We start from the raw sequence: 18705 nt of genomic DNA on the forward strand, positions 1-18705 counted from the left end.
GCCAGACTTCAAAGCCGTTTGAACTGCAAGGTCGGCGGTTCAAGTTCACCAGCTGCTCCTCGGAAACCCTATACAGGGTCGCTATGGGTTGGAACTGACTCTACAGCAATTAACAACAACAGCAATGTATCTGTTGTTATGTTGGTTTTGACTTATGGTGACACTATAGAGTTTCCAAGGAGTAGAGTTTCTGAATAGTAACCGGTGGGGTTTGAACCTCAGACCTTGCGGTAACAGTCCAGCGCTTATCCTATTGGACCACAGCAGCACTCTATATAAATTCCACCTAATGCACACACACAAACAAACACTAAAATCACTGCCATGAGTCAAATCCCACATATTTGTAGTTAAGGACCGCGGAGCCATGCCATTGAGTCATAGCACTTCTGAGGCTTTACATCTTTGTGGGAGCAAAAAGCCTTTTTCTCTCTCGCGGATTGGCTGGGGGTGGGGAGGTGGGGAGGTGTCTCTAACCCAGACGTTATATACGGTTTCTGAGACTATAGATCTTTATAAAAGTAGGCAGTTTATCGTCTTCCACAGAACAGTTGGTGGATTTGTACAGCTGACCTTGTGATTAGCAGTCCAGTGCTTATTCTACAGCGTCACCATGCCATATTAAATTATTTATGTAAATTTAAAATGCATGTATACCTCAAGGTATTCATAGAAGAAAGTTGCGTGGCACATTAATGAGATTAATAAATGGAGCAATCATAGAGATTTTCAACCTCTACCTAGCTTGTGAGGAGCTCTGGTAGCGTAGTGGTTACGAATCGGGCTGCAAGGTCAGCAGTTTGAAACTACCAGCTGTTCAGCGGGAGAAAGATGAGGCTTTCTGCTCCCGTAAAGATTTACAGCCTTGGAAACTTTATGCAGGGTCGGTATGAGTCGGAACTGACTCCACGGCACTTAACAACAACAATAAAGTGTTTGAACTCTTGTAGTAAGCACTGGACTGGTAACTACAATGTCGTTGTTCAAACGCACCAACTGCTCTCAGAAACACAATAAAGGATAGCTATTAGTCCGAAACCACTACAATCCACACAACAACAAATAGAGTTTTGGGACACAACAAACAGAGCAGTTTTGTAGATTGACTTAATTATTCATCACATTCACTCTATACCATTCTTGGATCCCGTTTAGTTTTATTCAACAAATACTTATTTTTAACTCAATGTGTGCTAGACATATTGTCAGGGTTGGTAGGTTTCCAAAGATATAAAAAGATAGATAATCCTAGAAAACACTTAGTTTTTTCTAAGCACTTTACATATGCATCAACTCATTTACTATTCATACAGCAACAGTATAGGAACTATTTTTATTTACATTTTTTGGCTGAGGACTGTATTCCCTGTTCCGCTTGAAAAGTTTGCACAATTCAGAGAAAGCCCCTGCCATTACCTTCTACAGTGTCACTTCAATGGCCTTCGATGACACATACTCAATAACCTCTGAAATCCTGAATTGTTATAAATGCTTCAGAAAATCCAAATAGAATGCAATGGAGGACAAAAAATATGGGCCGGCCTTTCAATTTGTGAAAGTGTAATTCAGGTGGCATAGTGAAAATTAAAGCTAAACTTAAAAAAAAAATTCAGTTACTAGTGGAGTCCAACAGTCTACTGGTTATTTTGTAACTAAGCATTGGACTGCAGCCAAATTTTGAGCCCTGGGTTGGTGCTGTAGGATAAGCACTGGACTGTTAACTGCAAGATTGGTTCAGACCTACCAGCTGCTCTCAGAAACCCTATACAAGATGACAATGAGTTGGAACCAACTGAATGGTGCACAACAATTATTGTTAAGTGCCATGCTTTGAAACTCTTGTTATGTCATAATTTGTGGTTCAGATGTCTGAGAGCTATTATTTAATAAGTCAGTAAGTAAAAAATATTTATCAAGTGATATGGTGCTGCAGATTAATGTGCTGGACTGCAAAGTCAGTTTGAACTACAAGCTCGGCATTTCAAGCTTCACTAGCTGCTCCTCAGAAGCCCTAAACAAGATGATTATGCGTTGGAATGAACTTGACAGCATCTAACAACAACAACTATATACCTGGTGTTATTATTGGTGATAAAGTGTTATACAAGTCAGAGTTTATGCCCTTGAGGAGTAATGTTTGAGTAGGCAAAATTACTCAAACATAATGTAATGATTTTAAGTACTGATAAGTGCTGTTGAAGTAAAAAATAGCATTTTGTTATGCAAGAGGGGCTTCCAAGAGTTAATAGAAGAATTGAGTTAAAAGATAAGGGAATTTTTCTTGGACTCTCTCTTATAGTAGTGAAGGAGCCCTGGTGGTGCTGCAAGATAAGTACTGGACTAGTAACCGCAAGGTCGGCAGTTCAAACCCAAGGTTAGGTGGGAGAATAAGGCAAGGCCTAATCATTTAAGTCCTTGTGTGGGGAGTTCTGCTAGTGTAGTGGTTATGAGTCAGGCTGCCAACCTCAAGGTCAGTGGTTTCAAAACCACCAGTGGTTCTGCAGGAGAAAGATGAGGCATTCTGCTCCTGTAAAGATTTACTGCCTGGGAAACCCTGTACAGGGTCACTATGAGTCAGAACCGACTCCACAGTACTTAACAACAACAATAACAATGGAGAGTTCAATGGCTCCATATGATAAGCCCTGGACTGCGAACCACAAGGTCTGTGGTTTGAGCCTGCCAGATGCTCTGCAGGAGAAAGACGAGGATTTAAAGCCTTGGGAACCCTTTATACAAGGTCACTATGAGTCTTGGTATGACGCTGAGGGTTAATGCACTGGACTGCAAGATTGGTTTGAACTGCAAGGTCGGCTGTTCCAAGCTCACCAGTCACTCCTTGGAAACCTTATACAGGAACTAACTCAGTAGTACTTAACAATGAAAAACAATGGTAGCTTTCCTATGGGTCAGAATCAACTGATTCTGCATTGGGGATGTAAGTATGCCATGTATGTTAAACTAGGAAATCTTAGGTAAAATGAAACCTGAGAAAGAAATGATCTGGTTTATGCTTTACAGCAGTCTTGTTATTAAATGCCATTAAGTTTGTTCCAACTCATAGTGACCCTGAATAAGGTTTCCAAAGAATGGCTGGTAAGTTTGAACTGCTAGCCTTAATGTTAGCAGTTCAGTTCTTATCCTATAGCACCTCACCAAGACTCCATGCTTTGGCATAGGGTTTGACAAATTTTTTATTTTTTCTGTAATGGGAAAGATAATAAGTATTTTAGGCTTTGAAGGCCAAATGAACTCTATCACAACTGTAATTTTGCTTTTGTCGATTCAAATTCGTAGACAATATGTAATGAGTTAACATGGTTGAGTTCTAATAAAACTTTGTTTTTGGACGCTGACATTTTAACATTGTATAATTTTACATTCACATTAAGGAAATGTAAAAACTATTTTTTGTTTATAAGCCTAGGTTACTAATTCCCTGATTTGATGGAGGGGATAGGAGTTGTATTGCAACCTCAAAATAACAACGCTTCGCTTTGAATTATTTCTTGTTGTTAAGTGCCGTCTAGTTGGTTTTGACTCAGTGACATTATGTAGTGTTTCTGGGGAGCAGCTGGTGTGTTTGAACTGCTGATGTTATGGTTTGCAGTCCAGTGTTTATCCTACAGTGCCACGCCAGGAGTTGGTAGCTATTAAATTATAAGCAAAGAGAAATAGTTACCACTGATAGGTAAGCTTGGAGGAGAAGCAGCTAGAAATTAAAGCAACTGATCCCTTTGCTTTAACTCTCTTTGCATAGAATAGAGCTCATTGTCCTGACTACAGCTTCTTGGAAGGCTCGTGACTATAGTTGCTGTTTAAAGCATAATAATAAAATGTGTATTTTCTAAATTTTTTTTCTTTATGTAGGTGGAAGGAAGGAAACTAAATGTAAGAGTATATATCATTTAATTGCTAAAGAATGGATTAAAAAGAAAATCTATATCTGCAGTTTCTTATGTTGTTAAGTGCCAGTTCTGACTCACAGTGACCCTGTGTAGGGTTTCCGAGGCTGTAAATCTTTGTGGAAGCAGAAAGCTTGGTCTTAGTCCCATGGAGCTGCTGGTGGGCTCAAACTGCTGTCCTTGTGGTTAGCAGTCTAGTGCTTATCCTACAGAGCTACAACACACATGCAGTTTGCTACACCTTCTTGTTAATTGTAATAACACATCTATTATAAATCTATTGCTAGTCATGCTAGCAATAGAATTGTGATGTGTGAAAGTGAGCGTTTCAGAAATGCTTTTCCCCAGTGGCTACAAAATGAAATGACTGAGATAAAACCCACTCATGAAAACCTACTCAGCTACAAGATGGTCCTCATACATAAGAGTAACCTGGTTTTAAAGCTTCTTAATGCATAGAGCTCTCTTCCGGAAAACAGATGAGAATAATTGAAAATGTATATGTAGTGCAAAAACTTCTTTGGGCACTGTACTTTTCAGCTAAAGAACTAAAGACGATGAATTGACCTATTTTAAACAAATTGTTGTTGCTGTTAAAAGTGCCGTTGTGTTGATTCTGACTCATAGTGACTCTGTGCAGGGTTTCTGAGAAGCAGCTGGTGGGTTTGAACTGCCAACCTTTTGGTTTGCAGTCCAATGCTTTTCCTACAGCATCATACCAGAAGTCCTTTAAACAAGTTAATGGTAATGAATTCCAATTTACTATTTAATTTGTTTAGTGAATTTCAGTTCATCCAGGTTTCAAATAGTCTAGCTATATGAGGAGTCCTTGTGTGGTGCTGTAGGGTAAACACTGGACTGCTAGCCACATGGTTGGCAGTTCAAAGCCACCAGCTGCTCCTTGGAAACCCAACAACAGTTATATAAAGGAGTCTTAGTGTGGTACTATAGGATAAGCACTGGACTGCTTACTGCAAGGTCGACGGGTTCCCTCTACAGAGTTGCTATGAGTCTGAACCAACTCAATGGCCTTTAACAACAAAGAAACTATATACCAAGTTAGTAAAAAAGTTTGATACTCAGGTACTTGATGGAAAAATAATTTGTTCAAGTGTAGGTGATTTTAGCAGATGAATAAGTTAATTTTGGTATTTTTGAGTTTGTATACAACAAAAGGAGTTCTGGTAGTGTAGTGGTTACGAATTGGGCTGCTAATCTCATGGTCAGCAGTTTGAAACTACCAGCTGTTCCGTGGGAGAAAGATGAGGCTCTCTGCTCCAGTAAAGATTTGCAGCCTCGGAAACCCTGTGTAGGGTCACTATGAGTCAGAACCGACTCCATGGTACTTAACAACAACAACATACAACTAAAAGGCACTCTTTAAAATACTGGTTCCAGTAGAAATACCATGTGACCCAGCAATCCCTTTGCTTAGTAAATATCTGCAGAAATACAAGCCAGAACACAAGTAGATATAGGCATATCGATGTTCATCGCAACACTATTCACAATAGCAAAAAGATGGAGACAGCCCATCAATGGAAGAATGGATAAACAAGTTTGGTAATATACACAATGGAATACTATGCAATATTGACAAATAACAATCTGAGAAATGCCTCATAAAATGGATAAACCTGGAGGACATTATGCTGAGTGAAATAAGTAAATCACAAAAGGACAAATATTGTAAAAACTCAAGAAAAGGTTTTCATACTAAAAAAATGTTCTTTCATGGTTACCAGGGTTGGGAGGCAAGGGACAGTAATTCACTGACAAAAAGGTTGTCTTGTTGTTAAGTGCCGTTGGCTAAAGGGTAGACACATGTTAACTCAGGTGACGGGGAGGGCGGTATGTAAAAAGGAAGAGGGCAGTATACAAAAAGAAGGAGGTTGGCAGGAGAATGATGAAGATAGGTGAAGAAGATACAAGGATTAAGTGAATAGAGGTAACTAGTGATATATACACAACTTCTAACAACAGTGTTCTGTGTGTAGACACATGGACAGAGACACAGGCTGAAAGGGTATGGGAGGAAGAGTGGGATATGTGTATCTAATGATTGCAATCATTGAGCTGAAACAGATTGTATGATTTGTTGAATACAGTTCCGATGATCTGTCTGTAAACCTTCACTCAATTCACAATGAAATGTTTAAAAAAAATAGAGAAAATAAAATACTGGTTCTAGGTGAGAGAGTAGCTAAAATATTTGCTACAGACTTTCTAGAGCATAGTAGATATATAGAGTACTCATCAATGTATTTGTGGGTCATACAGATTTGATTTACAATATTACAGAAATTAGTGGAGTGCATTCCAACAATATTTATATAGTCCTTTCTATTTATAAATCACTTAACTAAAGTAACAATCACATGTAAGTGAGAATACATTTCTAAACCCAGATATTCTTAAGGAGCAGAGATAGGTTGTGTTTAATATACTGTTTATTCTGGAAGTAATTACAGGGATACAAATTTTTAAGGAAACTTTCTTTCCAAGATTAAATTTTATAAAGGTAACATTAAAAAACTTCTGTTTATCACTCTAGATTGATTTTGGTGACACAAAAGATAAAGTGTTGGTGTTTTTCAAGCTGCGACCTGAAGTAATTACCGACGAAAATCTACATGAGAACATTCTTGTTTCATCGATGTTGGAGTCACCTATCAATTCTCTTTACCAAGCTGTACGACAAGTATTTGCACCAATGCTGTTAAAGGTGAGCAAATTAAAGTAGCTGTATGCTCATGAATCTTTTAACTAGACCCTTGGACAAATGTTTCCATAAAAATTGAACATAAATATTTAATGTTGTACTTATCATTAATGATATTTGTATATTTAAAAATTTACATATTGTTAATGATGTTATCTTAGACTTTTAATGAAAATATTCTTAACTTTTAATTTTAGGGTAAGTTTAGTGACCAAGAGAAATTAGAGAAAGGTAAAACAAAAATCAACCCGCATTAGCTATTAACATCTCTACAATAAATGATCTTCATAAAATTTTGACTTATAAGAGGATTTTCCCTTCCCATACAGCCTACCAATTTTGTCAACCTCCCACTCCTAAGAAATGGAGATGGTGGCAGGCTTTGAGTGAGGCTGGGGTATGTGCACGTATTTCTTTAGAGAGTGTTATTTTTGGGAATGCAACAACTTTATTGACAGAGAGTGCAATGAAATTTCGTGAAAGCTTAAAAGGAAGGAGGCATAACTTGGACACCTCCGCTCAAATGCCGGACCAAGTGCAGGGTGGATTCTTTCTGGATGTTGTAGTTAGACAGGGTACGTTCATCTTCCAGCTGTTTCCCAGCAAAGATCAATCTCTGCTGGTCAGGAGGGATGCCTTCTTTGTCTTGTATCTTCGCCTTGACATTCTCAATGGTGTTCCTGGGCTCTAGCTCAAGGGTAATACATTTACCCATGAGAGTTTTCACAAAGATCTGCATTGTCAAGTGGCAATGGCGACAGCGCATACAAAGGAACACCAACAGATCTCTGGCCTCCATGGAACTTAGTGTTTTAGGAAGTCAAGTTAACTGGCAAGAGTTTGATTAATGGTTGCTTTTGTCTGTTTTTATTTAGGATCAAGATTGGAGCAGACAGTTTGATCCCAAACTTCAGAACCTTTTGAGTGAATTAGAAGCTGGGCTGGGTATAGTTCTACGAAGATCAGACACTAGCTTATCAAAAATGAAATTTAAGGAAGATGACATACGAGGTACATAATCATCAACTAATAAATAAAAAATATTCAAAATTATTATTTCCTTAGAACATTAGTAAATAGACATATTTCTTCATAGATTTCTTTCTACAAGTTTGGAAAGTTTCTTAGCATGAATTGCTTTTATATAAGTAGATTTGTATGGATTTGTAGTGAATTGTAATCTTTAACAGTGAGTGATTCATAGAAATGCAAAATAATTGTCTACTTTGCCAAGATAATAGATTGGCATCTTTTATTTTAAAATGTGTTGTATCCAAAGGTATCTAATAATACTTGTATTGTAGCAATAGGTAAATTATTATTCATATGATTAATTAGGATGAGCTATATGTTGTTGTTGTTGTTAGGTACTGTCAAGTTAGCTCTGACTCATAGCGACCCTATATACACAACAGAATGAAACACTGCCAAATTTTCACAATTGTGTTTGAGTCCATTGTTGCTATCATCAAGTCAATCCATCTCATTGGGAGTCTTCCTTTTTTTCCTTGACCCTCCACTTTGCCAAGAATAATATCCTTCTCCAGGGACTGGTCCCTCCTGATAACATGTTTAAAATGAGAGACAAAGTCTCACCAACCTCCCTTTCTAAGGAGCATCCTGGCTGTACTTTTTTCCAAGACCAATTTGTTTGTTCTTCTGGCAGTCTGTAGGACTTTCGATATTCTTCATCAAGACCATAGTTCAAACAACATCAATTCGTCGGTAGTTTTCCTTATTCATGAGATATAGGATTTACCCAAATTATTATTTTAAAATATTGGGTAGAATTTTATACTTCCTTTGAATAGTAAAATAGATGCTTTTGGAAGCTGATCTATCTGGAAAGAATAGTGTGTTTAGTTTTAGCATATGACTAGGCATTGGAGACTGTTCAGTTCATGGGAAAATTTAAAAATTAATTTAAAAGTAAAACTATTTCAATTTGTTTCTATTTTGAAATGAAAGTATTTAGGGATTAAGTTAGAATTCTAGTCTACCTTCATTATTCACTAATTCCATATTTATAAATTTGCCTGCTTTCTGCAATTTTTTAATAACCCACAAATCAATACTTTTGTAATCATTTGTGTTGCACAGAACAGGAAAACATTTGAATTGCCTGTTGTGTAGTCTCTCAGCTGAGGGTGACCCAAGCAACACTTTGTCTTCTTGTGTTCACCTCTGTTTGAGTTATCAAGTGCTGCTAGTCCAGAAATACCACAAATAGGTGACCTTAGCAAACAAAACTTTGTTTTCTCACAGTTTAGGAGGCTAGAAGTTTGAATTCAGGATGCTGATACTGAACCCACTGCCACTGAATTGGTTCTGACTCGTAGCAACTGTATAGTGCAGAGCAGAACTGTGCTTTATGGTTTCCAGTACTATAAATCTTTACTGGAGCAGACAGCTTCATCCTTCTCCTGTGGAGTGATTGGTGGGCTTGAACTGCCAATCTTCACTTAGCAGTCAAATGCTTAACTCACTGAACCACTAAGGATCCTTAGGCTTTCTCTCTGTTGATTCTGGAGAAGGGTCCTTGTCTCGTTTGAGCTTCAGCTCCTGAGTTTCCCTACTCCTGTGTATTTCCATTGCTTATTTAATCTCTTATATCTCACCTTACAATAATTCTGTCTCATTAACATAACAAAGACTACCATCTCTATATGAGATTATAACCAAAGGCATAGAGGCTAGGATTTGCAAGACATATTTTTTGGGAACATAATTCAGTCTATAACATTTCACCTTTTGGTTTCCCAAAGTTCAGTTCTTGACAAAGGCAAAACACAGTTTCCCCATCACATCATCCCCAAAAGTCTTAAATCAACTCCAAGGCCAAATTCCATTTTGAGGCAAATTTCCTCTTTATCTGTATACCCATGCATGGAATCTAGACTACAGGTTATGTGCTTCCAAAGTACAGTGATGGGACAGGTACAAGATGATTGTTTCCATTACAAATGGGAGAAATTCGAGGAAAAGAAGGGTTATCAGGTACTGAGGAAGTCCAAAACACAGCAGAACAAATTGCATTACCTCTCTTCTCTGAGATTTTCTCCCAGTGTGAATGGCATTCAGTACCATGAATGATACTGGATTTAGGAAAACTTTATATTAGAGAAGAAAACTACATCGATAGAAGATTCAGAATGACTATGTAGATATGAATGACTCATAAAAGCTTATAAAATCATATTAAACAACAAACTTGGTATGAAGTCTAAATTTGTTTTTGTTTTTCCAGTGTATTTAAATAACAGCTTTCTGTCGATAGAGGCTGCAAAGTTCATTTTCTGTACATATTCCAGAGTATAAGAAATAGATCTGTTTGTAGACATAACCAAACCCAGAGAATGAACCAGACAACTTTCTAGCTTTTCATTTAAAATTTATAATTCTTTTTTTCCTTTTCCTTTTTTCAGGTATTCTTACTCCAAGTGATGAGTTCCAATTTTGGATTGAACAAGCTCATCATGGAAATAAGCAAATTAGTAAAGAAAGAGCCAGTTATTTTAAAGAATTATTTGAAACAATTGCAAGAGTATGTGATTTATACATAGTTATTTGTCAAGCTTATGAAACAGCTTTAGGATTCAAGTCTTACTAAATGTGTCATATATATTTAAATCAACTACAACTTAGAAATCTAAAACTTTAGAAAAAGCTAAATGTTAATCTCTAGAAGATAGTTTTCTAAAAAATATAAACATTTTTCTGCAGATAGGTAGTGAAAAACAAAAACTATACTATAGGAATTTATTTATGAAGAGTAATATATTCTTTTGAAAGAATTTTCTTTTCCCAGATTAACATTTTGAAGTAATCTGAAATAAAAACTCTTAGTTTTATATTTATTTGATTGATTATTCCTTGTGACTAAATAAATGGCCATTTTTAAGTATGATTAGAAAAAAGTCTATTCTTTCAAAACCAATAGATAGTAGTTTTCTACTCACTGTCCATATAATTTCAATAATATTGGTTTTAAACTTTCTTAACAACAATGAAACATAGGATATAAAATTTTTACTATTATTCTATTATTGTTGAGATAGCATACAAAACAATAAATGAATGAAGAAAGACATATGTAAACTACAGTGAGTAGTGTTATATATAGATTCAGGCACCTCTGATGGGGAGAATAAAATTAAGAGTCCAAATTTAAAGAAAATGGCATGAAGGGTGTAGTGAATAGACTTTTTGCAATTCTTTTTCTCCTCACAGTCATGAAGTCATGTGTTTGTGAAGGAACTTGTGGGGTATTTGCTTAAACATTTCTATCATTTGTTAGAAAGAAAGTTAGAAAATTACATGGCAGATATTAGGATTATGAGTAGTTGAAAAAGTCTGAAAACGTTTTGACTATTATATCTTACAAATATGATCATGTATGAACATGAATGTATTTTGGTTTTAGGAGTTTTATAACTTGGATAGCCTATCTTTATTGGAAGTTGTTGACCTGGTGGAGACTACTCGGGATGTTGTTGATGATGTGTGGAGACAAACAGACCATGATTATTATCCTGAGTCACGAATGCTTCATCTCTTAGACATCATAGGTACTAGTGAAGAAATACCTTGTATAATGCTGGGAAGCTTGTCATTTTTGTTTTCTTCTATTTTAAAAATAGGCTTTACTTTGAGAGAAGCTATAGAGGTACAGAAAAATTATACAGAAATTATAGAGTGTTCCCTATGTATCCCTCTCCAGCCTGTTGTATTTTATCCCCCCACCGCCTTTAAGCCCTTTCTTAATATGTGCCTTAATGTAATAATTGCTTAAAATAACTTTTAAAGCAAATCATGCCATATTATTTAAATCAATATTTGTATGTAGTCGATAATTTAAATCATATGTGTCAAATTCTTTGGCCAAGACTAGAACTAAATTACCAAAGATGGTTAATATCTAAGCATACTCATATATATGCTATATATTGAAATGAACTGAAAAATTCTTTAAAATGTAATAGCTTATCTGTCAGTATTAAAATTACATAAACCTCTGACCTAGAAAGTAAACAGCTCTCACAGTTTATCCTACAGATATATCAAGTAAATATATAAAATGTTTGTACAAAGATATGAGACTAGAAACATATATCAAGCTGCTAAAAACTTGTGTATATATATATCTATCTATACATACTTATGAAAAATTGAAATAATATGTGCCAAATTCTTGACTATGGATAGAACTAAATATACAAAGATATATAAGGAATTTTCTAAATGGTTGTAAAAAAATGGAATTAGATGGTAAAGAAATTTTTCCACAACGTTTTTGAAGTTGTGTATGTGTGTGTGTATGTATATGAGGCTGTTTGCTCCAGTAAAGAATTGATTTGATTGCAGTGTGTTTGGTTTTGGTACACATACACACACACACACCAGGGGGTTTCAGAAAGTTCCATTATCTTTTAATAATAAATATTTATCCACGAACTTTTTGAAGTCCTCTCAGATATATTTTTGTTACACTTGAAAGGTGTCTGTGGTATATTGAAAGAGAACATGAATACAAGCTAATGTGTATGCTTAAAAATGTATTTATGCATAACATAATTTGAAAACGTTGTTGCTGGTGCTATGTTGGTGGGTGCGTAGCCTTTCAAACATTCTTGTTTGCTAGTTTTTGCATCATTTACGTTTTTTCATTAGTATTGCTTTTGTACCTTTTCTTTAATGAGAAGTTGATTTCCACTCATATGTCTATTTATGTTGTTTTTAGGTGGCTCATTTGGAAGGTTTGTTCAGAAAAAATTGGGAACTTTGAACCTGTGGGAAGATCCTTATTATCTTGTCAAAGAAAATCTGAAAGCTGGTATTTCAATTTGTGAGCAATGGGTGATAGCTTGTAACCATCTAACAGGTCAGGTGTGGCAGCGTTATGTTCCTCATCCATGGAAAAATGAAAAATATTTCCCGGAAACACTTGACAAACTTGGCAAACGCTTTGAAGAGGTATTAATTTGATTATCTGTCTTTGTCTTTAAGTATAAAGTAGTTTTATACTTTTTTGTGCAAGTATTTCATAATTAATAAGCACTACAAATTTGATTGGATTCCTGGTGTGGCACTGTAGGATCAGCAATGGACTGTGAATCACAAGGTCAGTAGTTCAAACCCACCATTGCTCCTCTGAAACCCTATAAATGATCGCTATGAGTTAGAAGCAACTTGATGGCACTTAACAGCAACAACAACAAACAGACCTGAGTAGCATAGTGGTTACTTGTTGGGCTATTAACCACAAGGTAAGTAGTTGTAATCTATCTGCTGCTCTGCAGGAGAAAGATGAGAATTTCTGTTCCCATAAAGAGTTACAGCTTTGGAAACCCTATACAGGGTACCTGTGAGTCAGAACCAACTTGATGGCACACAACCATCACCACCACCACTCCACACATTTGATTTGAAAGAATAGTGTAGCAATCCATTTCAGAAACATTAGCTTTTGAAATTCTTATGGAGTACAGTTCTGTTTTGCCACATATGGGGTTGCCGTGCATTGGGACTGATTTGACATCAGATGATACTTTTCTGATCTGATGGACATAATTTCTAGTTTGGGGACAGAACAATGTTAAAGTTCATCTGAGATAATTTATGACAGTCAGCTGACAAAGTACTAGATGCTTAGTGGTGATTAAGTGCCATTTTCTGCTCCCCTTTTCTTTGGTGTGTGATGTTGGTCAATCTTTAAGTTGTAAACTTCTGTTTGCTTTGATATAAAAAGATAATTAATCCACTTGTTGATGGTGGAGTACAGTTCTACTGTGACACAAATGGGGTCACTGTCCATTGGTGTTGGCCTCAGTGGCAACTGTGTTTTTAGTGGAAGTACTTGAAACAGTTGTTCAGTTTACATAAGCAATATAGAACTTCAATATTTAGATTGAAGGGAAAATGAATATAGGAAGATTCAAAGCTGATTTTTCCTCTTTATGCTAACTGAAACCATATTTAAATCCCATGTTCAGGGATTAAAAAAAAACATATGTATGTTTTATATTACGGAAAACGTCAAGCATACACAAAAATAGTGTAATGAATGCACATGTATCCATCATTCAGCTTTAATAGTCATTGAAATTATTCAGTTTTTGTTCCATCTTCGCTTCCTTTATGCCATTCCCTCTTAATTTTTGTTGAAGTATTTGTAAAGTTAATCCAAGATATATGCTTTCATTTTTCATAGTTCCATATGTATTTCAAACACATATATTTTAAACATGATATTTTTAGTATTAAGTTTTATGAATATACTTAACATTACTGTACATCTTTCACACATTTTTTCCTCCTTTGTATTTTTTCATACCATTGTGAGTTAGACGAAATTAGACATTTGTCTTGTGACGTGTTTTACCTTTTGGATTTATCTCATTGGATGCTTGTGTCATTTAGTATGTTCCTTTCACCCCTATTTTTCCTATCAGTTGTAAGTGAGATTTGCCTTGCTTATATTCAAGAAGTTCTTTTCTTTTTTTGACAATAATCATTCTTAAGTGGTGATATATATGATGTATATGTCTTATACATCATGTAAAGAGTCATGCAGTGTTTAAATTTCCTACTTTAGTAATATTAAGTTTGATCACTAGTTTGGCATGATGCAGGTCCATCTAATCTTATGGTTTACATCTGTTTTTTACTTAATGATTTTAGCAACCACTGATGATAAACCAATTCATAGCAACCCTGTAGGAAAGAGTAGAACAGCTCGATATTTTTTTAGATGCTGTAAATCTTTACAGAAGCGCACTGCCATATCTTCCTTGCATGGAGTTACTGGTGGATTCAAACCACTAACCTTTCAGCAGATTCGTGCTTAACACACTGCATACTGGGACTCACTGATGATCACAAAGGGTTGCAGAAATGGTGGTTTTTCTTACTATATTGTTCTTTTTGCATTTATTAGTGCTAATTTTTCAGAAGGAATAACATGTCCTCTTCAACTTTTTGGTTACTTGAAAGGTAGCTCATACTTAGGAATGGCAGCATAGACAATTAGTTCTTTTATTTATCAACTGTCAGAACAATGATTAGTATCTTAATATGTTTCATAGTGACTAATACATTATTTACAAATTTATTATGAACTCATGAATCTTTATATTTTATGTGCTATTCATTCATGTTATTATTATGCTTAAATTACTCCATGTTTGGGTAGCCAGGGTCACTTTAAGTTGGCTCTTGTGTCATTTTGTCATTGTTGCAGTATGTCTTTGATAGTTGTTGTTGCTAGCTGCCACTGAGTCAGTACTGACTCATAGCGACCTTATGCACAACAGAACAAAACACTGCCAGATCCTGTGTCAACGTCACAATTGTAGTAGCTACACTTGAGCCCATTGCTGCTACCACTGTGCCATTCCACTGTGTCTTCCTCTTTTTCTCCAGCCCTTAACTTTACCAACATGATTTCCTTTGCCAGGGACTGGTCCCTCCTGATAATATGTCCAAAGTATGAGAGACAAAGTTTGGTCATCGTGGTCTCCAAGGAGCACTCTGACTACTTCTTCCAACACAGATTATTGTTCTTTTGGCCCACCATGGTACTTTCAATATTCTCCTCCAGCACCATAACTCAAATGCATCCATTTTTCTATAGTCTTTCCTATTCACTGTCTAACTTGAAAATACCGTGGTTTGGTTCAGGCACACCTTATTCCTCAAACTGATATCTTTGCTCTTCAACACTTTAAAGAGATCTTGTGCAGCAGATTTACCTAATGCAGTATGTCATTTGGTTTTTTGACTGCTTCTTCCATGAGTGTTGATGGTTGATCCCTGCAAAATGAAGTCATTTACAGCTTCAATCTTTTCTCCATTTATCTTGATGTCATTTATTGGTCCAGAGGTGAGGATTTTATTTTCTTTACATTGAGGTGCAACCCATACTGAAGGCTGTGGTCTTTGATTTCAGTAAGTATTTTACATCATGTTCACTTTCAGCAAGCAAGTTTGTATCATCTGCATATTGCAGGTTGTTAATGAGTCTTCCTCCAATCCTGAAGCCACTATCTTTCAGCTTCTCAAATTATTTGCTCAATATACAGATTGACTAAGTATGGTGAAAAGACTATAATCTTGGTGCATACCTTTCCTAATTTTAAACCATTCAGTGTTCCCCTGTTCTATTCAAACAACTGTCTCTTGGTCTATGTACAGGTTTCTCATGAGCACAATTAGTTATTCTAAAATACTCATTCTCTGCAGTGTTTTCCATAGCCTGTATTAATCCACACCATCAAAAGCCTTTTTCAGTCAATAAAGCACAGTTAAACATCTTCCTGGTATTTTCTGCTTTCAGCCAAGATCCGTCTGACATCCATTCCACATCCTTTTCTGAATCCAGCTTGAACTTCTGGCCACTCCCTGTCAATGTACGGTTGCAGCTGCTTTTGAATTATCTTTAGCATAATTTTACTTGTATGTGATATTAATGATGTTGCTAGATGTTTTCTGTATTCCATTGGGTCACATCTCTGGAATAGGCACAAATCAGTGCCTATTCTTCCAATCATTGGGCCAGGTAGCTATCTTTCAAATATCATGGCAAAGATGAGTGAGTGGTCAGTTGTCTGAAAGATTTCTATTTGTATCCCATCAATTACTGGAGCCTTTTTTTTGGCCAATGCGTTCGGTGCACCTTGGGCTTCTTTCTTCAGTATCATTGGCTCTTGATCATATGCTATCTCTTGAAATGGTTGAACATTGACCATTTCTATTTGTTACAGTGACTCTGTGTATTCCTTCCATCCTCTTTTGATGCTTTCTGCACCATTCAATATTTTGTCCTTAGTATCCTTCAATATTTCAAGTTGAGGCTTGAATTTTTTACTTCATTTCCCTCAGCTTGAGAAATGTGGAACGTGTTCCTCACTTTTGACTTTCTAACTCCAGATTTTTGCACATTTCATTATAATATTTGACTTTGTCTTCTTGAGCTGCCCTTTGAAATTTTCTATTTAGCTTTTTACCTCCTTATTTCATCCATATGCTTTAGCATCTCTATGCTGGTGAGCAAGTTTCAGAGTCTCTTCTGACATACGTTTTGTTCCTTTTCTTCTTTCTTGTCTCTTGGTGAGCTTAATTATTTTTTTTTTTTTTTATGTAAATTGAGTGATAGTTTACATGGTAGAACATCAGTTTTACACTCAATCCTATTGTATTTTGTTTCATTGCAATGATGACAATCCAATCCATGCATCATCATTCAACATTATTTTCTTCTATTCCTCTGGTAGTTTTTTTTTTTTTGATATACATCAAAACACTCAGGAACATGTAATCATTTAAACAAACAAGGACATATTCTGCAAGCCTGCCTCTTGGCTGCCAGCACACAGTCTTTCTCTTTCCATGAGTCTGGAGTCCTCAGCTGCTCTGTCTCTCCATGTCCTCATCTCTGCCTCCATCTCTGTTGTTGCTGCTTCTCTGGATGGGGTCCCCCATTACACTCTTGCTGTTCCCCCTTGATATAACCTTTATTTTTTTTAAAAAGGTACTTGTAAAAAAATATAGTAAAATATTGTTTTTGATAATGAATGTGACACCATTCCTCCAGATGCTTGTCAGATTCAAAATGGCCAGCACCAGTCCATTTCAGCTCATCAATGCCTAGGATACTGATCTTTATGCATTCTATTTGAACAACCCTATTTTGTATAGTTTGCAAATAATTAAAAAAATACTGTTGTACTTAAATTTTCCATCAAAATCAGAAAGGCTTAGTAAATATCCTGTAATGTTTCAACTGATTTAAAAATCGCATAGTGGTTATGATTCCTAACCTCAATGTCAGCAGTTCAAAACTACCAGCCATTCAGTGGGAGAAAGATGAGGCTTACTGCTCCCATAAAGATTTACAGCCTTGGAAACCCTATGCAGGGTGGGTGACTCCTAGTCTGAACCAACTCCATGGTACGTCACCGCCACCTAATAAAAACCACAATGCTTATATACTATACTGAAAAGGCCTAAAAGCATTAATCACCATGAATGTAGCAGTTAACGCCTCCATAATCAGGTCATTGCTGCTAACTGCCATTTCCCACTAAAAAGCACTAGGGTCCTTGGAGAAATGACTAATTCCAAATATGGGAAAGAAAATGTAAAAGATAGGGTGGTACATTTTTAGGGGTAATTATTGAAGAAATTGTCAAAAATGAAAATGGAATGCATAAATTTTGATATTCTAGACATTACTGAGCTTAAATGGACTGGTATTGCTCAATTTTGAATCTGATAATCACATGGCTTATTATGCTGGGAGTCACGAATTGAAGAGGAATAATGTATTCATCATCAAAAAGAACATTTCTAGATCTATTTTGAAGTTCAGTGCCGTCTGTGATAGGATAATATCCATACGTTTACAAGGATGATCCTTTATTACTAGTAGTATTCAAATTATGCACCAATTGCTAAAGCCAGCAATGAAGAAGTTGAAGAATTCTACCAACATCTTCAGTCTGAAATTGATCAAATATGCAGTCAAGATTCATTGGTAATTACTGGGGATTGGAATGCAAAAGCTGGAAACAAAGAGGAAGGATCAGTCATTGGAAAATATAACCTTGGCAATAGAAAGGATGCTGGAGATCACATGATAGAATTTTGCAACACAAATTACTTCTTTGTTCAAACAACATAAAAGACAACTATGCACATGGACCTCACCAGATGGAATATACTAGAATCAAATTTACTACATCTGTAGGAAGAGACGATAGAAAGCTTAGTATCATCAACCACAACAAGACTTGGGACAGACTGTGGAATAGACAATCAATTGCTCATCTATGAGTTAAGGCTGAAGATGGACTAAATGGAAGCAAGTCCACGGGAGCCAATATATCCCACGTGAATTTAAAGGCCATCTCTAAAACAGATTTGCTGCATTAGACACCAGTGACTGAAGACCATAATAGTTGTGGATGACATGAAAAACATCATGCATGAAGAAAGCAAATTGTCATTAAAAAGACAGTGAATCCCTCATCTGATTATTCAGTTATGCTGGTTAGTAATTCCATACATGAGCCCTGGATA

The 18705-nt window shown here is 36.0% G+C and overlaps 1 protein-coding gene across 2 annotated transcripts in view; it reads left to right on the forward strand.

Moving 5' to 3' along the window:
• The window catches only part of DYNC2H1 (dynein, cytoplasmic 2, heavy chain 1), a 369106-nt gene that overhangs the window by 1014 nt on the left and 349387 nt on the right, over nucleotides 1-18705 (forward strand). For both annotated transcript variants that reach the window (XM_006833779.1, XM_006833780.1), the window contains exons 2-6: nucleotides 6460-6630; nucleotides 7503-7638; nucleotides 10053-10171; nucleotides 11051-11195; nucleotides 12368-12600. In XM_006833779.1, the coding sequence (XP_006833842.1) occupies nucleotides 6460-6630; nucleotides 7503-7638; nucleotides 10053-10171; nucleotides 11051-11195; nucleotides 12368-12600 (804 nt within the window). The remainder of the gene's footprint in view (nucleotides 1-6459; nucleotides 6631-7502; nucleotides 7639-10052; nucleotides 10172-11050; nucleotides 11196-12367; nucleotides 12601-18705) is intronic.

The sequence above is a fragment of the Chrysochloris asiatica genome, unplaced genomic scaffold, assembly GCF_000296735.1.
Source record: "Chrysochloris asiatica unplaced genomic scaffold, ChrAsi1.0 scaffold00008, whole genome shotgun sequence".
Classification (NCBI taxonomy): domain Eukaryota; kingdom Metazoa; phylum Chordata; class Mammalia; order Afrosoricida; family Chrysochloridae; genus Chrysochloris; species Chrysochloris asiatica.